This window comes from Dendrobates tinctorius, unplaced genomic scaffold (assembly GCF_039654945.1).
Source record: "Dendrobates tinctorius isolate UK_male_01 unplaced genomic scaffold, ASM3965494v1 ptg000093l, whole genome shotgun sequence".
NCBI classification, from domain to species: Eukaryota; Metazoa; Chordata; class Amphibia; order Anura; family Dendrobatidae; genus Dendrobates; species Dendrobates tinctorius.
In genome coordinates this window covers 12,775,919-12,802,912 of record NW_027361761.1, presented here as the reverse complement: position 1 = coordinate 12,802,912, position 26,994 = coordinate 12,775,919, and the positions used below count along the sequence as shown (strand labels likewise).

Sequence of the window (26,994 nt, the reverse complement as noted above, 5' to 3'; positions counted from 1 at the left end):
TCATGTGCACCTTCCTCTGTGTCACCGTGTATGGTGGTATAGTGTGCGGGAAGGGGCACCTGAGTCTCATCAGGGTCAGAATCTGACTCTGTACACTGCGAGGACAATGTAGTGCTCTGAGTGAATGTACCAGCAGAATCATCCATCAGCGGCTGTGCATCAGTGCACTCCATGTCAGATTCATCTTGGCCTGGGTAATTCACCATTTCACTTGATAATCCAGGCATGGTATGTGAAAACAGCTCCATGGAGTAATCAGTAGTATGGCCTGCGTCATCCTTCAATCTTGGTTGGGGTGAAGGACACAAGGAAAGGTGTGGTTCATGAACATGAGCCTCCAATGACGACTCAGTGCTTTTACTTTTTACAACTGAAGAAGAGGAGGCGATAGAGCTGGAGGCTGAGTCAGCAATGTAAGACAAAACTTTTTCCTGATGCTCTGGCTTTAAAAGCGGTTTGCCAACTCCTAGAAAACTAAGCGTTCGAGGCCTTATGTAGCCAAATGATGACGCAGGCTCAACACCTCCTGCATTCGGTCCTATTTTGCTCTTGCCACTACCATCAGATCCACCACCAACACCATCATTACCAGCTGCCAACCCCCGCCCAATTCCACGGCCTCTTCCACCAGCCTTCCTCATTTTTGGAAGAAATGTAGACAAAATCCAACAAACTATATAGTATGTAAAACAAGGTGTCTATAGGACAGGGGAGATTTTGAATTTCTGCACCCACTTTTGGACACTGGACACTTTTGGATTGTGTGAGGCCCACTGATATCTGAGCGCTATGTGACAGGCTCGATGGCACAGCTGTGACCTAAGTGACTAGAGAATAAGTGAGATTTTGAATCTCTGCACACACTTTTGGACACTGGACACTTTTGGATTGTGTGAGGCCCAATGAACATCTGAGCGCTATGTGACAAGCTCGATGACACAGCTGTGACCTAAGTGACTAGAGGATAAGTGAGAGTTTGAATCTCTGCACACACTTTTGGACACTGGACACTTTTGGATTGTCTGAGGCCCAATGAATATCTGAGCGCTATGTGACAAGCTCAATGGCACAGCTGTGACCTAAGTGACTAGAGGATAAGTGAGAGTTTGAATCTCTGCACACACTTTTGGACACTGGACACTTTTGGATTGTGTGAGGCCCAATGAATATCTGAGCGCTATGTGACAAGCTCGATGGCACAGCTGTGACCTAAGTAACTAGAGGATAAGTGAGAGTTTGAATCTCTGCACACACTTTTGGACACTGGACACTTTTGGATTGTGTGAGGCCCAATGAATATCTGAGCGCTATGTGACAAGCTCGATGGCACAGCTGTGACCTAAGTGACTAGAGGATAAGTGAGAGTTTGAATCTCTGCACACACTTTTGGACACTGGACACTTTTGGATTGTGTGAGGCCCAATGAATATCTGAGCGCTATGTGACAAGCTCGATGGCACAGCTGTGACCTAAGTGACTAGAGAATAAGTGAGATTTTGAATCTCTGCACACACTTTTGGACACTGGACACTTTTGGATTGTGTGAGGCCCAATGAATATCTGAGCGCTATGTGACAAGCTCGATGGCACAGCTGTGACCTAAGTGACTAGAGGATAAGTGAGAGTTTGAATCTCTGCACACACTTTTGGACACTGGACACTTTTGGATTGTGTGAGGCCCAATGAATATCTGAGCGCTATGTGACAAGCTCGATGGCACAGCTGTGACCTAAGTGACTAGAGGATAAGTGAGAGTTTGAATCTCTGCACACACTTTTGGACACTGGACACTTTTGGATTGTGTGAGGCCCAATGAATATCTGAGCGCTATGTGACAAGCTCGATGGCACAGCTGTGACCTAAGTGACTAGAGGATAAGTGAGAGTTTGAATCTCTGCACACACTTTTGGACACTGGACACTTTTGGATTGTGTGAGGCCCAATGAATATCTGAGCGCTATGTGACAAGCTCGATGGCACAGCTGTGACCTAAGTGACCAGAGGATAAGTGAGAGTTTGAATCTCTGCACACACTTTTGGACACTGGACACTTTTGGATTGTGTGAGGCCCAATGAATATCTGAGTGCTATGTGACAAGCTCGATGGCACAGCTGTGACCTAAGTGACTAGAGGATAAGTGAGAGTTTGAATCTCTGCACACACTTTTGGACACTGGACACTTTTGGATTGTGTGAGGCCCAATGAATATCTGAGCGCTATGTGACAAACTCGATGGCACAGCTGTGACCTAAGTGACTAGAGGATAAGTGAGAGTTTGAATCTCTGCACACACTTTTGGACACTGGACACTTTTGGATTGTGTGAGGCCCAATGAATATCTGAGCGCTATGTGACAAGCTCGATGGCACAGCTGTGACCTAAGTGACTAGAGGATAAGTGAGAGTTTGAATCTCTGCACACACTTTTGGACACTGGACACTTTTGGATTGTGTGAGGCCCAATGAATATCTGAGCGCTATGTGACAAGCTCGATGGCACAGCTGTGACCTAAGTGACTAGAGAATAAGTGAGATTTTGAATCTCTGCACACACTTTTGGACACTGGACACTTTTGGATTGTGTGAGGCCCAATGAATATCTGAGCGCTATGTGACAGGCTCAATGGCACAGCTGTGACCTAAGTGACTAGAGAATAAGTGAGATTTTGAATCTCTGCACACACTTTTGGACACTGGACACTTTTGGATTGTGTGAGGCCCAATGAATATCTGAGCGCTATGTGACAAGCTCGATGGCACAGCTGTGACCTAAGTGACTAGAGGATAAGTGAGAGTTTGAATCTCTGCACACACTTTTGGACACTGGACACTTTTGGATTGTGTGAGGCCCAATGAATATCTGAGCGCTATGTGACAAGCTCGATGGCACAGCTGTGACCTAAGTGACTAGAGGATAAGTGAGAGTTTGAATCTCTGCACACACTTTTGGACACTGGACACTTTTGGATTGTGTGAGGCCCAATGAATATCTGAGCGCTATGTGACAAGCTCGATGGCACAGCTGTGACCTAAGTGACTAGAGAATAAGTGAGATTTTGAATCTCTGCACACACTTTTGGACACTGGACACTTTTGGATTGTGTGAGGCCCAATGAATATCTGAGCGCTATGTGACAGGCTCGATGGCACAGCTGTGACCTAAGTGACTAGAGAATAAGTGAGATTTTGAATCTCTGCACACACTTTTGGACACTGGACACTTTTGGATTGTGTGAGGCCCAATGAATATCTGAGCGCTATGTGACAAGCTCGATGGCACAGCTGTGACCTAAGTGACTAGAGGATAAGTGAGAGTTTGAATCTCTGCACACACTTTTGGACACTGGACACTTTTGGATTGTGTGAGGCCCAATGAATATCTGAGCGCTATGTGACAAGCTCGATGGCACAGCTGTGACCTAAGTGACTAGAGGATAAGTGAGAGTTTGAATCTCTGCACACACTTTTGGACACTGGACACTTTTGGATTGTGTGAGGCCCAATGAATATCTGAGCGCTATGTGACAAGCTCGATGGCACAGCTGTGACCTAAGTGACTAGAGAATAAGTGAGATTTTGAATCTCTGCACACACTTTTGGACACTGGACACTTTTGGATTGTGTGAGGCCCAATGAATATCTGAGCGCTATGTGACAGGCTCGATGGCACAGCTGTGACCTAAGTGACTAGAGAATAAGTGAGATTTTGAATCTCTGCACACACTTTTGGACACTGGACACTTTTGGATTGTGTGAGGCCCAATGAATATCTGAGCGCTATGTGACAAGCTCGATGGCACAGCTGTGACCTAAGTGACTAGAGGATAAGTGAGAGTTTGAATCTCTGCACACACTTTTGGACACTGGACACTTTTGGATTGTGTGAGGCCCAATGAATATCTGAGCGCTATGTGACAAGCTCGATGGCACAGCTGTGACCTAAGTGACTAGAGAATAAGTGAGATTTTGAATCTCTGCACACACTTTTGGCACTGGACACTTTTGGATTGTGTGAGGCCCAATGAATATCTGAGCGCTATGTGACAGGCTCGATGGCACAGCTGTGACCTAAGTGACTAGAGAATAAGTGAGATTTTGAATCTCTGCACACACTTTTGGGCACTGGACACTTTTGGATTGTGTGAGGCCCAATGAATATCTGAACGCTATGTGACAAGCTCGATGGCGCAGCTGTGACCTAAGTGACTAGAGGATAAGTGAGAGTTTGAATCTCTGCACACACTTTTGGACACGACACTTTTGGATTGTGTGAGGCCCAATGAATATCTGAGCGCTATGTGACAATCTCGATGGCACAGCTGTGACCTAAGTGACTAGAGGATAAGGGAGATTGTATTGCTTTTAAAAAAGCAGTTTGCGGAGCAGTGGGTAAACAGCAATGCCAGCCTGTCAGGAAGCCTTAAAAGGCAGCCCAACAACCAACACCACTGATAAACCACTATATAGCCTCCCCTTGCACTGCACACAGTGACTGGTGTGTTGTGCAGGCCAAATTGCTATCAGCAGCAGAAGCAGTTTTTTTTTCTTCTCAGCAGGACAAAAAAAAAAATTGGGATTGCTTTTAAAAAAGCAGTTTGAGGCCCAATGAATATCTGAGCGCTATGTGACAGGCTCGATGGCACAGCTGTGACCAAAGTGACTAGAGGATAAGGGAGATTGGATTGCTTTTAAAAAAGCAGTTTGCGGAGCAGTGGGTAAACAGCAATGCCAGCCTGTCAGGAAGCCGTAGAAGGCAGCCCAACAACCAACACCACTGATACACCACTATATAGCCTCCCCTTGCACTGCACACACAGTGACTGGTGTGTTGTGCAGGCCAAATCGCTAGCAGCAGAAGCAGTTTTTTGATCTTCTTCCCTGCCTAACGCTCTCCCTACAGAATCAGCAGCAACCTCTCCCTATACTGAGATCGGCAGAAGTAAGATGGCGGTCGGCGTGCACGCCCTTTTATACCCCCTGTGACGCCCACCAAAGCAAGCCAATCACTTGCATGCCCTTCTGAAAGATGGTGGTGACCCGTGCCTATGTCATCACGTTGCCCACAGTGTCCGTGGATCCTGATTGGCTGAAAAAGAGCGCAAAACAAACTTTTGAAACGCGACTTTGGCGCGTAAGTCGCCGACCTCGTGGCCGACCTCATCCTAGGGTCGGGTTTCGTTTCATGAAACCCGACTTTGCCAAAAGTCGGCGACTTTTGAATTTTTTCGACCCGTTTCGCTCAACTCTACTAACTAGCATTGCTCCATCACAGTGAAACTACCCAAGATAAGTAATAAAATAAAAGTAACATTTGAGAACAGATATAGGCCAGAAGACACACTTAAGACTCTCTTCCACATACAAAGACATCAAAGTCATAACTAATTAAACAGGTATGTGGCACACCCAGTAATAGAGCCTTAGGTTGAGAAGAGTGCTGGTTCCTCTGGAGCCCACCACTGAGCTCCTGTAGACCAATAGTAGACAGAGTGAAAAAACGGCACATCTAAAGGTACTTGGGGATGCTTCAAATATGATTTATTGACAGTATTTAATATTCATTGGTTACACCGTGGTAAGTAAAGTATTACATAACATTTTGGGTGAAAACCCTTCATGAGACTTATAAGCTATATTTACTGCATGTAGGTCAATGAAATACAGGCTGCGGAGTGGGATTTTCCTAAACAGGGACAACCAGGATCCAGCTGAATTAAGGCCCTCTCCCTTGATACCCTTGACCTTGTGTGCAGTGAACATAGCCTTATTACTTAACTTGAAACGCTATGTAATACTGTACTTAGCACAGTGAAACCAAAAAATTTGAAATACTGCCAATAAATAATATTTGAAGCTTCTCCGAGTACCTTTAGGTATGCAGTCCCTTTACTGTGTCTACTCTCAGAGTCACGTTACTTTTGGTCCCTGTTGCAGCTTTTGCATTGGAGGCCAAGACTTTCAGTTATGCCTCTGAGTATTAAAAATATTTTACACTGCTATTAATTGGTAAGTCCAGTCCTTTTTCAAATTAAAAATATTGTGATGGGATTGAGGGTCTTGTGTATTAGAAGAAGCAGACTCATTCTTCAGAGTCTCGTAGTTTACAACTTAGCAACAAACTTCAGGAGACAACTCCTCGAGTATTTGCATACTTACAAACATTGTGAATTACAAATCATGGAGTAACTGTTTCCTTGCCTTCGTTATGCCCAGAAAAGTTTGAAAAGTAAAAAAAAATGTTAGAAATACTCATTTTGAGTAAACTCCAACCTTCTGTGCTCCAGTTTGTAGGACAAAAAACCCCCTAAAACAGTAATGTTGGTTGTATGTAATTGCAGCTTGCAAAGACGTATGGCCCAGTCTACAGTATAAAGATTGGAGTCCAGGAGATGGTTGTATTGTCCGGATATGACGTTGTGAAAGAAGCTCTTGTGAACCAGGCAGAGGTGTTCTCCGACAGACCAAACATACCTGTGTTCATGGATTTTTCTAAAGGCTACGGTAACATTTATATGTTCTTTTATTATCCCCTTTTTATGCATCTGGTTGCAAAAATAAATAATAAGTAGACATGGACCACCCATGGTTTTCAGCAATTTTTGCTTACTAAATGATTGCATTTTGGGCTGAATTCTGGCTCCTTATTTTGTGGGTGAGAAGCTACAACAAGCAAAGAATTTCCTTCTGATAATGTAGTAATGCAAAGCAATCATTCATATGTACTACATGGATGACTAAAGTGTACCAGAATTGGAGATCCTGAGTGAAGATTGCTCCCTGATGGTGTCCATATTTCCTGATAAGCCTATGGATTATGGATATTGTAATGGCAAAACACTAAGGAAATCGCGATCCAATGCATTGCTTTATCTGGCCCCAATCCGGGCATATATACTATAGTCATTCATTTTTTTCCCCAGTGTTTCTTTAAGAGAATCAAGGCTAAAATAAGCAAAAAAACACAAAAGAAGCAAAAAATTGAAATGAGGTAAAAAATGCTAAGATATTTTTGGTGTTTTGATCAGTGATCAATGGTGTCACTGGCTGAGCCAATCAACTTGCTACATTAAATTGAATCTGTAGAGATTGGCTCAAGGTATGATGACCCGTAGACATTTTTACGAGACCGAGAGCAAAAGCCATACAGTTCTGCCCGGTTGTTTCAGCAGCCTTGGGAGCAGGGCCGGACTGGCCATTTGGCAATTCTGGCAAATGCCAGAATGGCCTGTCTGGTCATGATTGGAGGAGGGAGAGAACAATTCAAAAGGAATTATTTGACTCAGTAGTTAAACGTGGTGAACACCTATGTGGACGAAGTGCCCTCTCCCAAACAATTAGATGGCAGACCACCCGGTATAAGATGGAAAAACCAACTGAAGACGGTGATTGAAAACCCGATAAGGACTGTGAATGTGAGTGGATAAAAGTGAGGAAAATAAATTGCTTATTAAAAATAGCCTTTGTTGATTATTTTTTGGCACAACAACATATATATATATATATATAAAATATAATAAAAAATCAGTGCATAAGGCAATAAAACCGCTATAGCATAATGAGTATATATAGATTACTTTATAAAAGGTAATTAATCCAACCAGTGTCTACTCAAGTAATATAAAAACTCTGTACCATACAACCTGACGCAGATTAGAATGAACCTATGGAGAAAGATATTTTGTAAGCAGCACAGGGTTGTATAAAGTGCAGTAAGTGCAAAAAATGGTGCAAGAAACAAATATCACAAAGGATACATAGACCTGTGCAAAGGCGCAAATGCACCATGCAGGAACGGTAAAGAATAAATATGCAAAAAATTGTGTGCAGAAGGTGCAAAATGCGCAAAGAGTGCAAAAAAATTGCTAAATCCAATTTATTTTCCTCACTTTTATCCACTCATATTCACAGTCCTTACCGGGTTTTCACTCACCGTCTTCAGTTGGTTTTTCCATCTGTCTGGTCATGGGCTGCTTTGGCTGCTACCTTGTTAACAGAATTGGTGTTCTCAATACACCCATACTGCAGGGCCGGCCCGAGAGATTACGGCGCCCTAGGCGAAACTGTTTTGTTGCGCCCCTACTATTCTTGGCAGTAGATGAAAACTTGGGATATAAATTTAGGAGCAAAATAAACCACAACAACAATGATTAATTAACTCTCTCCTAACTCTTTAATCTTCTGAGAAGTTGTATAGGACAAATATATACAAAGTAATCAATAACACAAAACAAAAACGACCAGAGGTAATTAAAATTTTTGTTTCCTTGCCTTTTTTTTTTTAAAAGGATGACACTAAGTCACCGAGATTAATTCGTTTAGCAACTTCAGATTCTATCGAAATTGTTGCCAACCCAACCAACCTCTCTTGCATCATCTTTGCCCTTAAATATGTACACTTTTCTTTCCATCCCTAAAACTTTTTGCCTTTTGAAAAGATTTTTTATTATTTTTTCTATTTTTTCTCTGGCGCCCCCAGTTCGCCTATACGTTCGGGCCGACCCTGCCATACTGTTAAGAGTTGTGATTAATAACCAGGATGGAAAAAGCATTGATTGGTCAATGTTAATTTAATAAAAGCCTTTTGATTGCCCACATTTAGTTAGTGGACTAAATAGCAAATTTGTAAATCACTTAAATTGTGAGAAAATGTTGTCTTACCCCTGTAAAAAATGCCCTGGACACTAAATGTCTCCTCTTTGTCCAATTTGTCGTGTCGTTGCAGAGTAAATTTTCCTTGACTGAACATCTCCATCTGTTTCACTGAGGCCCAGCTAATGCAATATTATTTTATACAAGGAAAGGATTTTGAAAAGGTGAAAAATGATTTATTATGTCTACTTTACAGGTATTGTCTTCTCTAATGGACATAGCTGGAGAGCCATGCGACGGTTCACTCTTTCCACATTACGTGATTTTGGTATGGGGACAAGAGCCATAGAAGACAAGATTAATGAGGAAGCCAGTTATCTAATGAAAATATTTAAATCCTACAAAGGTCAGAAAAAAGTATTATTATACCAAAATGTATGTGTGTATGGCAATGAGTGCTAAACCATTAGTAAATCGTGTTATGGCTATATCTGCTACACTGTACAAGAAATACTATACCAACAATACAATACTAAGCTCTATGAGCAAGAAAACAGTAACTTTAATTCTTCTTCATAAAAATATAACTTCTAAAATACTGCCTTTTATGCAAAACAATATAACTACTATAATACTGCTCCTATATGCAAGAATATAACTACTATAATACTGCTCCTATATGCAAGAATATAACTACTATAATACTGCTCCTATGTACAAGAATATAACTACTATAATACTGCTCCTATGTACAAGAATATAACTACTATAATACTGCCTCTATGTACAAGAATATAACTACTATAATACTGCCCCTATGTACAAGAATATAACTACTATGATACTGCTCCCTATGTACAAGAATATAACTACTATAATACTGGTTTTATGTACAAGAATATAACTACTATAATACTGCTCCTATGTACAAGAATATAACTGCTATAATACTGCCCCCTATGTACAAGAATATAACTACTATAATACTGCTCCCTATATACAAGAATATAACTGCTATAATACTGCCCCCTATGTACAAGAATATTACTACTATAATACTGCCCCTATGTACAAGAATATAACTAATATAATACGGCTCCTATGTACAAGAATATAACTACTATAATACTGCCCCCTATGTACAAGAATATTACTACTATAATACTGCCCCTATGTACAAGAATATAACTACTATAATACTGCTCCTATGTACAAGACTATAACTACTATAATACTGCTCCTATATACAAGAATATAACTACTATAATACTGCTCCTATTTACAAGAATATAACTACTATAATACTGCTCCTATTTACAAGAATATAACTACTATAATACTGCCCCTATGTACAATGATATAACTACTATAATACTGCTCCTATTTACAATAATATAACTACTATAATACTGCCCCTATGTACAAGAATATAATGACTATAATACTGCCCCTATGTACAAGAATATAATGACTATAATACTGCTCCTATGTACAATAATATAACTACTATAATACTGCCTCTATATACAAGAATATAACTACTATAATACTGCCCCTATGTACAAGAATATAACTACTATAATACTGCCCCTATGTACAAGAATATAACTACTATAATACTGCCCCCATGTACAAGAATATAACTACTATAATACTGCCCCCTATGTACAAGAATATAACTACTATAATACTGCCCCCATGTACAAGAATATAACTACTATAATACTGCCCCCATGTACAAGAATATAACTCATCTTTCATAAACCGCGCGCCGGCTCATCTTTCATCGTTTTTAAGAAATCTCAATATGGAAGAGGCCAGGAGCCATTTGGTGAGCTGCATTTCTTGCTACATGTTCACAGACTTACCAGTGGAAAAGCCAAACTTCACATGCCACAAATGCAAGCTTGTGTCCCTGTTGGAGGAAAAGTTGCAAAATCTCGAAGAGAGGTTAGCTACGTTGAAGATCATTAAGGAAGGTGAGTAGTTCTTGGACAGAGCAGAATTATCTCTTCATGTTACAGAAAGAGAAGAAATTCGAAGTGCACCTGAAGAAAAAGAGGAATGGAGACATGTGACCCAGAGAAGCAGGAGGATCGGGAGGCAGTCAGCACCCATACTTTTCAGGAACCAGTACCAGGCTCTCACACAGGAAAACGATGAAGAAATACATCAGGATAAGACTTTGCCAACAAACAGCAACCTTGTACGCCTTCAGAGTCCTCCTGGATGGAGAAAGAAAAATGTTGTGAAGAAGAAACGGAGAGTGGTGGTCATGGGGGATTCCCTGCTGAGAGGAACAGAGGCCGCTATCTGCAGACCGGATATAACTTCAAGAGAAATGTGCTGTCTTCCAGGTGCAAAAATTAAAGATGTGTCTGACAGGATATCAGGACTCTTCAGACCTACAGATGACTACCCATTCCTGCTACTACATGTGGGGACAAATGACACCGCAAGAAACGACCTGGAAACCATCTGCAGAGACTTTGAAGACTTAGGCAAGAAAGTGAAAGAACTGGGAGCGCAGGTGGTCTTCTCTTCCATCCTCCCAGTGGATGGCCATGGAACAAGGAGGTGGAATAAGATTCTGCAGGTGAACAACTGGCTACGTCGATGGTGCCGTCAGCAACGATTTGGATTTCACGGAGTGAATTACCTTTACGATTGACTACTTGCTAGAGATGGGGTGCACCTTACGAAGACTGGAAAACATGTATTTGGAAGTCGCCTTGCTACACTTGTAAGGAGAGCTTTAAACTAGAACAACATGGGAAGGGAAGCAAAAAAACAGAAAAAGCCATACACCTGACAAATGCTATTGAGAACTCTGCTATTAGAAGTGGAAAGGAAGAACAAAGACAAAAGAATCTAATTAATAAAAAAAATTGGAGAAAGAGAAACCAATCACAAACTAAAATGTTTCTATACTAATGCACAAAGCATGGGCAACAAACAAGGAGAATTGGAACTACTAACACAGGAAAAGAAATATGATGTCATTGGAATCACTGAAACTTGGTGGGACAATACACATGATTGGAATACAAGAATAGAAGGATACAACTTATTTTCAAGAAACAGACTTGATAAACGAGGAGGAGGTGTCGCATTGTATGTTAGAAACGCGTATATCTGCACAGAGATTGAAGCTTCAGAGACTGGGAGTTCTGTGGAAACTGTTTGGGTAAGAATACAAGGACAGAACAATGGAAAGGACACCATTGTAGGCATTTACTACAGGCCGCCTGTGCAAGCTGAAGATATGGATGAACTCTTTATGCATCAAATGGCCAAGTTCTCCAAAAAATATGACATAGTTGTCATGGGAGAATTCAACTATCCAGACATTTGTTGGGAATCTCTCTCAGGCAAAACTAACAGGTCAAGGAAATTCTTATCCTCTCTTGCTGACAACTTTTTCTTCCAAAAGGTAAGGGAGAAAACAAGGGGAACTGCTACCTTGGATCTAATCCTTATAAACAGGGAGGAAATGGTTGAGGAGGTAAAAGTGGCTGGGACCCTAGGAGGTAGCGACCATGCTATTTTAGAATTTTGGATACCTAGAGGAGGAAGACCTGTGAAGACTCAGACGTCAAGGTTAGATTTCAGAAAGGCAGATTTTAAGGGATTCAGAAAGAGAATTGGAGGGATCCAATGGCTGGATATCTTTACGGACAAAAATGTCCAGGAAGGATGGGAAATCTTGAAAAATGAAATTCTCAAAGCACAATTGTTAACAATTCCGAAAAGAGGGAAGAATAGGAAGCATTTAAGGAAGCCAGGATGGATGAACACAGAACTTAAGCACATGCTAAAAAGGAAGAAAGAAATGTTTATAAAATGGAAAGAGGGAGGCATATCTAAAGAAGAATATAATGCTGTCTGCAGAACCTGCAGGGCACAAATCAGATTACTAAGGCTGAAAATGAATTGAGGCTTGCAAGAGATGTCAAAAGCAATAATAAAGGATTTTGGGGATATGTCAAAAGTAAAAGAAAAGTCAAAGATGCTATAGGATTTTTATAGGATGAAAATGATGAAATGGTAAGACAGGATGTTGAGAAGGACGAACTTTTAAATTCCTATTTTGCATCTGTTTTCTCTCAGAAAGGAAATGTAACATCAACTGTTCTTCACTGTCCTATTAAGGGAATAGAAGAATCCAGGATATCGATAAACAGAAAGATAGTGAGGAAACACTTAGCTAACCTAAATGAATTCAAGTCTCCAGGTCCAGATGAATTACACCCCAGAGTACTGAAGGAGATATCAGAATAAATTTTTGAACCCCTCTCCATAATCTTTGAAAATTCTTGGAGAACAGGAGAAGTCCCAGAAGACTGGAGAACAGCAAATGTTGTTCCTATCTTCAAAAAGGGGAAGAAGGTGGACCCAGGCAACTATAGGCCGGTGAGTCTGACTTCTATACCAGGAAAGATCTTTGAACAAATTATTAAACAACATGTATGTCAGTACCTGGATAAGAATGAAGTGATTAAACAGAGTCAGCATGGGTTTGTAACTTATAAGTCATGTCAGACTAACTTAATTTCCTTCTATGATGGAATCACTGATTGGGTGGATCAAGGAAATGCTGTAGATATAGTATATCTTGACTTCAGCAAAGCATTTGACAAAGTATCTCATACAATCCTTATTGAAAAAATGACTAAGTATGGAATGGACAAGGCAACTGTTAGGTGGATTCATAACTGGCTTAGTGATCGGAACCAAAGAGTGGTCGTAAATGGCTGCACATCCAGTTGGAAGAATGTCTCAAGTGGGGTACCACAGGGCTCTGTCCTGGGCCCTGTATTGTTCAACATCTTTATCAATGATTTAGATGAAGGAATTGAGGGTAAACTGATTACATTTGCTGATGACACAAAGCTAGGAGGGATAGCTAATACTAGAGAAGAGAGAGAGAGGATTCAAAAAGATATAAATAAACTGGAGAAGTGGGCAGCAACTAACGAATGGTTTTTAACAGGGAAAAATGCAAAGTACTACATCTGGGCAATAAAAATGAAAAAAGCATATACAGAATGGGAGGAATAGGGCTAAGCAACAGCACATGTGAAAAAGACTTGGGTATTCTAATAGATCACAGACTGAATATGAGTCAACAGTGTGATGCAGCAGCAAAAATGGCAAATGCAATTCTAGGATGTATTAACAGAAGCATACAGTCTATATCACGTGAAGTCATTATTTCCCTCTATTCCTCTTTGGTCAGACCTCATCTGGAATATTGTGTCCAGTTTTGGGCACCACATTTTAAAAAAGACATCAACAAACTGGAGCAAGTTCAGAAAAGAGTGACCAGAATGGTGACTGGTCTGCAAACCCTGCCTTATGAGGAAAGGTTGCAGGATTTGGGAATGTTTAGTTTGCAAAAGAGAAGACTGAGAGGAGACTTAATAGCTGTCTACAAATATCTAAAGGGCTGTCACATTGTAGAAGGATCAACTTTATTCTCATTTGCACAAGGAAGGACTAGAAGCAATGGGATGAAACTGAATGGGAGGAGACACAGATTAGATATTAGAAAAAACTTTTTGACAGTTAGAGTGATCAATGAGTGGAACAAGCTGCCACGAGAAGTGGTGAGTTCTCCTTCAATGGAAGTCTTCAAACAGAGGCTGGACAGACATCTGACTGGGATGATTTAGCGAATCCTGCTTTGAGCAGGGGGTTGGACCAGATGGCCCAGGAGGTCCCTTCCAACTCTACCATTCTATGATTCTACTATAATACTGCCCCTATGTACAAGAATATAACTGCTATAATACTGCTCCTATGTACAAGAATATAACTACTATATTTCAGCTACCTATATAGAAACATTTATTTACCATGATAGTGACTCAATAAAAGAGGGTTTCCCATGTACAAAGGTAATTTTAATCAATAGATCTTTTAATAATAGTAAGTGTTGATGAGCGAGTATACTCATTGCTCGATGGTTCTCAGAGTATTTTGGTGTGCTCGGAGATTTAGCTTGTGTCGCCTCAGCTGCATGATTTGTGGCTGCTGTACAGCCTGAATACATGTGAGGAATGCCTGTTTGTTAGGGAATCTCCACATGTATTCAGGCTGTCTAGCAGCCACAAATCATGCAGCTTAGGCGACACAAACTAAATCTCCGAGCACGCCAAAATACTTGGAGGACACCCGATCATGCTCAGGTAAACCCGAGAAATAAGTATACTCGCTCATCACTAGTAATAAGTTCCACAATTTAATGTGTTTAAAAAAAAATGTTTATTTTCTGAGATAATCTTATAAATGTGCCCCTGCTGTGTACTGTGTAATGGCCATGTCTCACCATGCATATCACAGCTCTTGGGCAGGGTAGGAACAAAATGAGTATACAGACAGGACAGCAGGGGATCACAAACGATTTTTTTCTGGTAAAAAATTGCTTAAAGAACGGCAGTGAAATGCTTTGTCCCACAAAGGAATCTGCTGTGCTCTTTCCGCTGCAATGTCTGTATACTCTCTTTTGCTTCCTCCCCTTCCGAAGAGATGTGATACGATCAGACCATGTTTCTGCACAGTCAGACACGGACATTACACAGTACACAGCAGGGGCGCATTTATATGATTATCTCAGCACGGGAAAAACATTTTTTAACACATCCAATTGTGAAACTTATTTTTATTCCAAGATCGATAAATTAAAATGTGCTTTGTTACTGGGTAAACCTCTTTAACTATTACTATAAATTGGAACTGATCTCGCAAAAACATTGCTTAGCTGCAGATAAGGCATCGATCTGTAGTCACGTATAGTAAAGAAAAAGCCAGCTCACCTTGTACTTGAAGTCCAGCTTACACATAACCAGGTGGATTTGGGTCGCCCTCGCCCACCCAGGGCAGCGGGGTACTCGGTACCGGGCCGGTGTCAAGGCGGGAATGTGTCACAGCAGCGGGGACCCGGTCCATTGCCCTGGGCGCCCAATATCAATGGCGGTGATGTTAATGGTGTTAAAGTTTATATGAATAGTTCGTGACGCCACCCGTGGTGTTTGGCAAGTAAGATGGTAAGCCAACGCTGCATACAGATCCGCTGGGACTGATGGTGTGGTGCAGCAGAGATGGTGTAGCTCCCCACAGGTGGAGCTGTAGTCCCAGGGCAGTGTAGGTGCAATGGATGAGGAGAGGCACAGAATGGTATGGAGGCTGGTACCCAGGTGTAGTGGTGCAGGAATAACTGGAGGACACCAGAGTATGCGGTTCCAAAGCTTTACTCACTGTTTACTCACACCACTGCCTGCCTCCATACTGTGTTCTCCAGGTCAGGGCTACAGCCAACCTCCAGGCAGGATAGGATTCTCCCTTCCACACTCCGCCAACATGTACCTTACTGAACGACTCCTCCAATGCGCCTTTAGGGGCGAAGCACTCCAGTTCTTAGTTACCCTGGAATGCCTCTCTCTAGTTGTTCCTAGTCTTTACTTGTATGACAGACAGCTGTAGCCTGCTTTGGGGACTTCTCACTGCATCCCGGATCTCTATTCAGTTGCTGTTGTGTCCCAAATCTATGATGGGAGCAAGGCGTTAGCGGCTCACTACTCCTCTGGTGTCTGTTGCCGGACATAGAGATCCAATCAACCTCGGGGACCGGGCCCCGGCCTTTGCGCTCTCTGGACTGGAAGGGTTCTCTCTCTTTCTCAACCTGCTTCCCACCGTCCTTCTATTCTCCTTCGTTCCGATCTGTTCTCTCTCTCTTATGGAAGGTTAGGTTATCAATCTTATCAGTCTCTTTCTCTGGTCTTTCTCGTGCCAGCAGCCCAGATCACTGGGACCTGCTGCAGCATGTCCCTCAGAAACCCATCTTCTCTCTTCTCTCTCCTCTCACCAACTAACTACTAACTTTCACTCTTCCCACTCTTTTGTATCATCTACTCCACCCGCCTCCCAAAACATCTCGTGTTACGAAGCAGGGTTCCATGAGGGGTGCTCTGCTAACCCCCAGCATGAAGCTGTTAGGTGGCCCCACTGAACTATCCTGTGTGTGGAATGCAGGTGTGGAGCGTGGTCAGGAGTTCCTACCTTACCTGGATGGTGGGGCACTACACCTTAGGGGAAGGTGCAGTACCTCTGTGGCGATTGAAGCCTCAGGGGCGCCACATATTCCCACCAGATAATATGCTCCTTGATCAATCTGTAGTATATAGCACATAACTCATGTTAGGCTGGCTTTATGCAAGCTCGGCTACAGGGAGAATACGAACTTTTATCCTCCCTGCAGCCGATCACTTCCAGTCATAAACCATCTACAGATATGTCTGTCAGTCAAGGTGTAGAGGGAGTGATAACAGCACGTTGACTGTGTTGTGACTGTTCCTGCCCCCAAGCCCCTGAGCTACTCCAATAACTGGACAAACACCAAAGAAAAACAGTGTAACAAGTCCAATATAAAAATTGAAATAGAAATCTTTATTGTAAACAGATGAGGCACAATAGAGCTAGAAAGTGACACTACAAAGAGGCAACATATAGTGAGCCACAAGTACATAATGAATAATGAATATATGGATATAGTAACACATTGGCAATGTGAAACCAGATATTGTATAGGCACAATGATACATAAAAATGCCGACCAAAATAAAGGGAACAATCCCTGGCAAGACCATCAAAAATAGAAATGCTGCCTAGACGATAGGTTAGTAGGATCACATACCTAATGGGAAATGCAGCTCAGTATATGCAGCCGTACCCCAACGCGCGTTTCGGAAAAGTTCCTTCCTCAGGGGGCGTGTGCTAAGGCCGGTATCTGCGCAATTTATAGGATAATCACAAGGACCCTTGATTGTGCCAAACGTGTGTGAGACCATCCCCCCCATCCCAACATGGCAAACACCGCTGGCGCTGACACACAACGGGGCCCCGTGATGTCAGACGCCAGACAGTGGGTGGAAGGGAGGAGGAGAAAGGTGACATCACACTGCATGTCAACCCGCGCATGCGCAGACCGCGCTATTACAGCGGCGGCCATCTTAGAAAAGGGCAGATCAAAAGTAAAGAGCATACCAAATGATAGATATATATCGCGGTATTCCATAATGTGATTAGAAGTCAAAAGGGGAGATTTAAATAGCAATATATCACTATAGTTAAAGCATGGATGCAAAAAACATTTATAAGCTTAATAATCCTATGGGGCCGAACGAGTTTTTTATATATGAGGACAACAGTTGCCATGACATCATCCTACATGTAAACTCGCGCATGCGCAGACCGCACTATTGCAGCGGCGGCCATCTTAGAGAGGGGCAGATCAAGAATAACCACATACTACATAATAAATATATATCGCCGTATTCCGTAGTACAATCCAAAAACAAAAAGGAGATAAGCCGCAATATATCATATGAGAGTACATTACTAAAAACATGAATAAAGGCACATTCATATGCTTGATAACCATGTAGAACCAAACCAATTTTTTATATAAGGGCAACAATTGCCATGGAAGCACAAATCCAGAACATAATTAGAACAATTAGATATTATTCACTATGCACATTGATACCTAATTATGTTTTTATTGTCAAATAAACAAAATGCATACATAGGCTACTTGGTCTAAATGTTAAGCAAAGAACCACGGACCAGGGCTCCAGAATGTTAGTAGACAGACATGAGGAACAACCAAAAGTAAGTGTATATCAGCTCCATCCCAAAGTTGAACAGGCGGCTGCCAAATTGGAAACCACAAGATCACAGGACTCCAAGATGTTAGTAGACAGACGTGAAGAACAACCAAAGGTAGATGTATATCAAGTCCATCCCAAAATTGAACAGGCGACGGCCAAATTGGAAACCACGAGGTCACTAGAGTTTAAAAACAAAGAGGGTTAAAACACACACTACAAAAGTGTCACATAAATGGACATGAGCCTATAGAAAAAGAGCAAAAGAAAGGCATTCATTAAGGCCATGTGGATGGACTGTCTTAAGCTGCCATATCCATTTCGATTCAAGCTGACCAAGTAGCTTAGACAGAGTACCACCCCTAATATCAATTCTTAGGGCATCAATGCCTCTAACTTTCAACTGGGTAGCATCACAAGCGTGATGATCCCTGAAGTGGCGTGGAATGGTCTTCAGGGTGGTGGAGTCCTCATGTGTGCGTGCTGCCTGGATGCCCAACACGTGCTCCCTTACCCTCACTTTTAATTGGCGTGTAGTGAGGCCGACGTAAATCAAATCACAGGGGCAAGTAGCATAATAGATGACGTACCTTATGGTACAAGTAATGCGTTGACGAATAGCATAAGTCTTAGTACCACTGGAATCAGAAAAGGAATCGCTACGTAAAATATTGGGACATGCCACGCAGCCGCCACATGGGACACAACCCACCCTGGGAGTAAGAGCATTCAAAAATGTAGTAGGTTTTTCTACGGAATAATGACTATTAACCAGATGGTCTCTGATATTTTTAGCACGCCGGAACGACATAGATGGTTTGTCTGTCAAAAAGCTCTTCAAAATCGGATCAATCTGTAAAATAGGCCACGATTTTGTTAATGCCTGACGTACAGAGTCCGATCTAGAACAAAATGTTGCCACAAATCTGACAGTCTGATTAGTGTTCACAGGTCTAGTTAATTGGGAACGGTACAATAAATCCTGACGGGAAGTATATTTCGCCCTATTAAACGCCTTCTTAATAGACCTGCGGCTATAGCCACGTGCTAGAAAGCGTTGACGTAGAATTTCTGCTTGCCGAAAAAAATCATCATCTGTAGAACAAATCCTACGGAGCCTTAAGAATTGACCCACTGGGACAGCTCGAATAATATGTCTAGGGTGGCTAGAAGTTGCATGTAGCACTAGATTAGTAGAGGTTGTCTTCCTGTAGATGTCGGTCTGCAACACCCCAGCAGGGTCCCTCCTAATCGTAACATCAAGGAAATCCAAAGATTTAGTACTATGTGTAAAAGTAAGATGAATATTGCAGTCATTGGTGTTCAGGAAGGTTATAAACTGATCAAGGTCGACGGGCATGCCCTGCCAGACGAAGAATATATCATCAATGTACCGTGTCCAAAAGGGGACACGGCACATTGAGATACCTTCGTCTGACATAAAGAGGTCCCTCTCCCACAGCCCCAGGAAGAGACCAGCATAGGAGGGCGCGTAGGCCGCTCCCATAGTGGTCCCCTGGAGCTGCAGGTAGAAGGACCCCTTAAACACAAAGAAATTGTGAGTGAGGGTGAACTCGAGTAGTTCCAGCAGGAGGTCCCTCAGCCCCAATGTGAGATTAGATGTACTAAGAAAAAACTTGACAGCCTTAAGGCCATCTATATGTTTGATATTGGTGTAGAGGGACTCTACATCTGCTGAAACTAAAAGAGATTCACCCTCAAGGCAAAGCCCGTCGACCCTGCACAGCAGATCACCAGTATCCCGGAGGAACGAGGGAAGATTTATTACTAGAGGTTGGAGGTGGAAATCAATCCATCTGTTGACGTTCTCAAGAAAATTCCCCTGTCCTGAGACAATAGGTCTCCCAGGTGGCATAGAGGAATCCTTGTGAATTTTTGGGAGAAGGTACAGGGTAGAGATCCGAGGCTCGGGCACCAGTAATGCATTATAAAGATCCTTGGTGATAATGCCGTCCTGTACCGATCTTTTCAGAATGGGTGGAATATGTAGAGAGAGGATTATATGTAAGTTTTTTTATAACAGATGTTATTGTTAAGCTATCGAAAAACCACTCTCTCATACATATCCACCGGCCACAGGACGACATTACCACCTTTATCTGCTGGTTTAATTAAAATCCCCGGTAAATCCTGAAGTGATATCAGCCTGCACCTCTCTTCGTTGGTCAAATTGTCATTCACAATAAATCTAGGGATCTTATACAATTCCTCCGTAACTAGTCGTACAAACATATCTATGCTTGTACAAGAAGTTAACAGGGGAAATTTCTTGGACCTCGGACGGATAGAGGGAGGAATCTTACCTCCATCACTCTCGCTTCCAGACGCCAATTCCTCCAATATGTCTAATGCCGCTTGTTCCTCCTCTGTGGGAAATAGGGATCGAGTGTCATGAGAATGAAAATAACGCCTGAACTACAATGACCACGCAAATAGGTGGAGATCCTTAATGGTATCAAATAGATCAAATCTAGAAGTGGGAGAAAAGGAGAGCCCTCTACTGAGGAGCCGCACATCGACATCAGACAGGCAAAAGTCACTAAGATTAATCACCTTATTATCATATTTAGATGTAGTAGACCCCAAATTCCTTTTGTAGGGATGAAACGTATGGTCTCGTAATCTTGCCACCTCATTGTTGGTAATGGATACAGTAGAAGCCGAAGACAGATCCGAACGTCCACTCAAAGACGAAATGGATAAGGCAGAAGAAGCCTTACGTATGAAGGAATGGTTACTGGAATTGTGCTTCCACATATATACTTTCTTAGATTGGTAATCTTTGGAGTCTCGATTAAATTTCAGGGTTTGAGAGTCCTGAATTTTTTTCACCATAACATCCATGGATTTGTCCAAATCCGTTTCAAATTTCTGCATCCTTTCAACTGGACACATAGCACGAAATTCATTAAGTGCTGTATCAATCAAATTGTCCAAGTTACTGATGACTGAGGTATTGTGTTCAATCAGCAACTGCAGAAAAGATGCCGAACTGGTGTTGCATGCTTCCTCCCATTTGTTGATGAAATTATCATCATCAATAGGGAATGAAGGAATTACCCTAACCCTGAGACCCCTAGGTATCATATTGCTTTTCATATATTTATCCAGAAAGGACCTATTCCACCATAATTTTGACCTTTTGTTAAGCATATTTTTGATCGTAGAAAATTTATCTTCCAATCCTATGTCCAAAGGCTGTGGTGTATCAGCTGTACTAGTGCCATACACCTGATCCATTTGAGAGAGCCAGGTTTTTTCTCTGGCACGAAAGTCCATGTTGCTGACCAAGGCACCTGTGCATAACACAGTAAAATTGAATAATAAGAACAAATGGTAGCAAAATGACTGGAAACAAGTGCCTGCAGACAATAGGTAATAACTGTATTTTCTCCCTGTAGCTGCTCTTCCAGTTACATTGCCGCACATGAATTTTACCTGCAGATAAGCCAAGTTTTTATAGGTGACAGGTTCTCTGCAAACTCCCTTCTTGATTGCCTTAATATCTTTTCTGTATTTCCTTATAGTCGTCACAAGCCTATTTTTATTTTCTGTTTTTATACTGATCAATAATTTCAGCTTTGAGCTTCCCAATCATTGTCTTCCATTTCTTTTTCCTGTTCCTTTAGGTGAACCCTTTGACAACACCATGATAATGAACACTGCCGTCTGTAATATCATTGTATCTATATTATTTGGCAATCGCTTTGACTACGATGACCAAAAACTTCACAGACTTTTGAAAATAGTAATGGAGTCGGCCATGATTTCTGGTAGCCCCATGGCCTTGGTAAGCTACTGGTAAATGGTTGCATAGTTTGGCAAAGGGTGTGGGAGGGTGCACCGTGGCAAATATTTGACTGCTGTTACAAATTGCTTGATTATCACACCATCAACCATCTTTATGATTTGCATACATTTTACTCCTTCTTGGCATCACCGTAGAGCCCATAAATTGGTAGCATCGGTCATATGCTGTGTACCCATGACGTGACTGCTAGAGCCATTCTACATGGACAGTGGCAGGGGCTGAGAGTCAGCACTTGACCGGAGGTGGATGAGTAAAGATTTGCTTTTATACAGTAGGCAAGCTAGTGACTGAAAACCAAAAATATATTGTTAATCTTGAATAACCAAGTTAAAACTGGACAAAATTAACTTGGAATTAATCCTCTGACTCCAATGCGCCATATTTGCCATATGATGGAGCCAATTGGATAAGTCATAGAATGCACACTGCACGTTTTCAGTCTAGGGTAGTTGTGATATTGGCATAGCTGCCATGAGAACCCACTGAGTCACTAAGTTGTGAAACTCCATGCCTTAGGCATATATGGTGGAAAACTGTGAGAGATGGTAACTTCATAGTGGCATGGAACTGTGTCCTGCTGGAGAAGACTCCTAGGTGAGAACTACTGAAGATAGAGGTCACCTTAGCTGGACTAAGAACTTCTTGTAAGGATGTAAGTCTATTGTTCCCCTGTAGGTGTAGGCCAAGGCATAAAACAATGTTTTTTACTGGGTGTAAAGCTATGTCCTTAATGGAATTCGATAAATTGGAACAGTTTGGACGCAATTGGTCAATGTATGGGGTAACCCTTTGAGGTACTAAAATATTTTTTTTTCCAAAGTATGAGCAGGGTAGACTTGAATCCAGCCAGAAGTGTCTGCCCAGTAACCTAGTGAGAGTCCTTTTGGTCAAGACAGGTATTGTCAAACCCCCAAAACACAAACAATAAATAATCATCCATCCTTCTGAGTGAGGAGAAAGTTTAAGTTTTGCACCATCAATTGGAAGGTAGTGGTAATAGCACAATGTGTGTAATACTGATGCGTTGTTACACCCATAAATACTCCTAGATGCAATGACTTCATATGCATTTCCCTCCACAGTTGTACAACGCGTTTCCATTCCTGATGCGCTGGCTTCCTGGAACTCACAAATGTATCCAACAAAACATTAATGAATTACATTCATTTGTTAAAGAGGTCTTCACAAAACAAAGGAAGGAACTGGATGTGAATGACCAGAGTAGTTTTATAGATTCTTTTTTGGTCAAGCAGAAAGAGGTAAAGTAATAAAGTAGATATTTAATAATGCTGTTTTTTTCAGGGACGAAACGAGAAGGCTAATATTTGCTGTGCAGGACGAAGGGGTAGAGTAGGAATGCTGGGGCCCCTTGGAGTCCAATCTTCATTATATAATACAATAAAACCAGTTTTGACAAAGCTTGTAAAGGTGGAATGTTGTGAGCTCATCTGTTCATTCACCTTTTGTGTCCGAGGATCTCCCTCTTCTGGTGAAGGAAGGTAGTGAGGCTGATTTGGATGAAAGAAACCAAACACCTGATCTGGTGGATTGTGACTGGGCAACAGGAACTTCAGACTGGATATAAGGCAGCCGACGCCCTTCTGAGTGGCTGGTGATTTCTGTGCTGGATTCTTGGAGACCAGTCTGATTCCTGCTTCCCAAAGATAAGTCTTTGCTCTGCTATTGAACTTATTAGTTTTGGTTTTGTTTACCTTGTTTTTTGGAGTTCAGCCATCCCCAGCTGGGGGTGTGCTGGATTCTTATTCCTTGATCAGTGTTCTCTTTTGCTCTGCCTTCAGAATATTCTGAGTGCTGATATAGGGTTTGAAGTCTAGTGACTTCAGGGTCCTTTTTGCTTATCAGTTGTGTTGGTAATATTTTTAGCAGGGTTTTCTCGGATTGCAGACAGCAGCTTTTCTGTCCTGTCCTTTTTAGTTAGCTTGGGCCCCATCGTTTGCTCAACCTATCTTTCTATCTGTGTTAGTGTTTTCATCTTGCTTCACCGTCATTATATGTTGGGGGCTGCCTATTGCTTTGGGGTCTGCTCTGGGGCAGTCAGTTTTTCCCTTTTCTCTCTTTAGGCTTATTTAGATCTCCTGCTGTGATGAGGTGTCTAGGATCACCGTAGGAACACTCCACGGCTACTGCTAGTTGTGTGATAGGATTAGGGGTCTGCAATCCGCTAGTTTCCAACCTCTCTGATTTTCTGGGCTGAGCTTGTGTTTTGTTTTTTCCTCCTCGGTGACTCAATCATAACAGTGGAAGTCAAACGTCTTTCAATCATGGGTAGCATTCGAAAAAAAAGTTCGGCACTCTGTCCTCCAGGAAAAACTCTTGCACACTATTCAAAAATCATGGGCATAGACAACATTTAACAATGTGTATCAAAACATCTTCTTCTGCATTTCAAAATGAAATTCCTTAATCATAGCTTTGAACTATGGTGACACTCTTGACCTGAGCTAACGGCTTGTATACTTCAATGGAAAAGTTATTTCAGGTCTGGAGTCCCGACTGTCAGATTGGTTATTATGATACGATCACTGTCTATTTTTCATGGACATGTAAATTTAGCTTAAAGAGTTTGTCCGCTATTTTAACTATAATGATCTAGGATTGGTCATCAATGTCAGATCTTCCGAGGTCTGACACCCGGCACCCTCCATATCAGGTGTTATTGGTTTCAGCGACAGTGGGCACCATCCAGAAGTGCTCACTTGCTGAGCTGCTCCGTCTACTTGTAGTGACTGCCTCAGGGTACTACACATCCGCCTCCTATTGATTTGAAGAGGAGGCTGATGTGCAGTAGCAAGCCCCGGCCATACAAGTAGACAGAGCTGCTCGGCAAAGTGAGTACTTCTGGCCGGCGCAGACATCGATAACAGCTGGTCTGGAGAGTGCCGGATGTCGGACCCCGGCCTATCAGACAATGATGACCAATCCAAAAGCTCATCAATATAAAAATAGTAGACAACTTTTTTAAGCTAAATATACATGTCCATAAAAAATAGACAGAGCTTGGATCACTATAACCAAACTGATGATAAAGACTTGGTCTGCAAAGAGTTAGGAAGAATGAATGCCACTGTTTCACCAGCCACCAGATCAGTGCTGCCTGTGATTGGCTGCAGCAGTCAGATGACTTTGTGAAGTGCATCACTATATAACATCTGATGACATGCAGCTCAAATCGCCTGACTGCTACAGCCAATCACAAGCTTCAGCGGTCAGGCAGCTAGGGGCAACCGGGACATCACTACTTTGTGTCGCTGCACAGACTACATTTTGGCCTGTGTTGGATGCTGGTGGATGCTAGTGGGCAAGTACGACTGAGTTTGCCATTTTGCTGCATATCCAGTCTCCTGAACAAAGTATTGTTTTGCTGAGACAAACCCTTGAACTCTAAGTCCAGTGATCTGTTGCTTTGCAACTTAATGCTGTTCCCTGGGTGGATTCTATGATGTCATCACGGGAAGGATAAGGATTTTTTAAATGCAAGTATATTGCAAAATGGTATAGATGGTGTCACCATATACAGTAGAAAGGGATTTAGAATGAAAATGGCTTTGTCTTTGGATTACCACTATAACTGTGACAATGCTTCTGGGTCATGCCTTAGTCTAAATCAAGCCATATATCTGATATCTGTCAAGTGAATGAGGTTCGGCCGATCATTTGGCTGGCAGCCATCTCTGCTGCTTCTCCCAAACCCAGCAGCACTCATCCAGCAGAACGCTCCTGTTTTTTCTATGAGAGATCCACTGCCAGTCACGTATGCTGCCTTCTAAAATTATTTTTTATCTCATCTCCATCTATAGATAGCCGATTTTACTGAGTCTTATTTCTCTTTTGATGCTTTAGTCAATTGTAAGCCAGTCTTTTAATGCTTTGTGAACAATATCTTCTAGGACATTCTCTATCAATATGTCCTATTTTATCCTAGTGATATTCTGACCTAATTGAAAGATCAACGGTTCATTCAGGCCAATGTTTGATCAGTTTGGTTCAGGTGCAGGAAAACTCCTTTTAAGGCACCGTTACATTTTGCGATGCACCAGCGATCCCGACAACGATACGACCCGGTCAGGATCGCTGGTGCATCGCTAAATGGTTGCTAGTGAGCTGCCACACAGGCAGATCTCACTAGCGATGCAGCAGCTGTCGGCGGTCGATAGTTACCTGTCACACGCAGCGAGGGTGACGTCTTCCGCCTACGTCCATGGAGTCGCTCGTCGGCGCCATCAGGAAGCCGGCAACGAGAAATGGACCAGGCCGATCTCGCGCGATCAGCTATATCCAGTGGGGAGCCGGGTCGGAGGTAAGTGTCACATATAGTGAGATCGCTACCGATATCGCTGTTGCGTCACAAAATAGGTGACGCTTTAGCGATATCGCTAGCAATCTCGCTATGTGTGAAGGGGGCTTTATTCCAAGATTGAAAAGTGCCTGTTAAAAGGAACCTGTCACCAGGTTTTCCCAATATAAAGTACGGCCATCACCTTTCACAGAAAATAGCTTTCATGATACCCACAGACAGCACGGTTCGGTTCAATGGGCATCTCTGGTCTTGATCTGGCTCCTCATCTTTTCTTCCAATCGTGGTCCTTCTTCCCGCTTCATGTGGATGATGCATCCTATGTCATCCACACAGTATACTCCAATTGCACTCCTGCTTAGGTGCACTTCTCTCTGCCTTGACGAGGGCAGAGCAGAATACTGTAGTGTGCATGTGCCATGAAAGGCCACAAAGTATCGATGACTCGAACGTGAAGCCTGCACTTACACTCTATTAGTACTTTGGTTGTTTAATTATTTTCTGGAAGGGATATGGCGCAGAAGAGATGTCAGAAATTCCAAAATATGGGGGAAGTGGCCGGAGGCCCCTCCTCCCCAAAAAAGTCAGTG

The 26,994-nt window shown here is 42.3% G+C and overlaps 1 protein-coding gene across 1 annotated transcript in view; it reads left to right on the top strand.

Moving 5' to 3' along the window:
• The window catches only part of LOC141098648 (cytochrome P450 2C5-like), a 206,986-nt gene that overhangs the window by 156,983 nt on the left and 23,009 nt on the right, over positions 1 to 26,994 (top strand). Inside the window, exons 7-10 of the mRNA XM_073586620.1 lie at positions 6,339 to 6,501; positions 8,846 to 8,995; positions 21,908 to 22,068; positions 23,172 to 23,348. Coding sequence (XP_073442721.1) covers positions 6,339 to 6,501; positions 8,846 to 8,995; positions 21,908 to 22,068; positions 23,172 to 23,348 — 651 coding nt within the window. The remainder of the gene's footprint in view (positions 1 to 6,338; positions 6,502 to 8,845; positions 8,996 to 21,907; positions 22,069 to 23,171; positions 23,349 to 26,994) is intronic.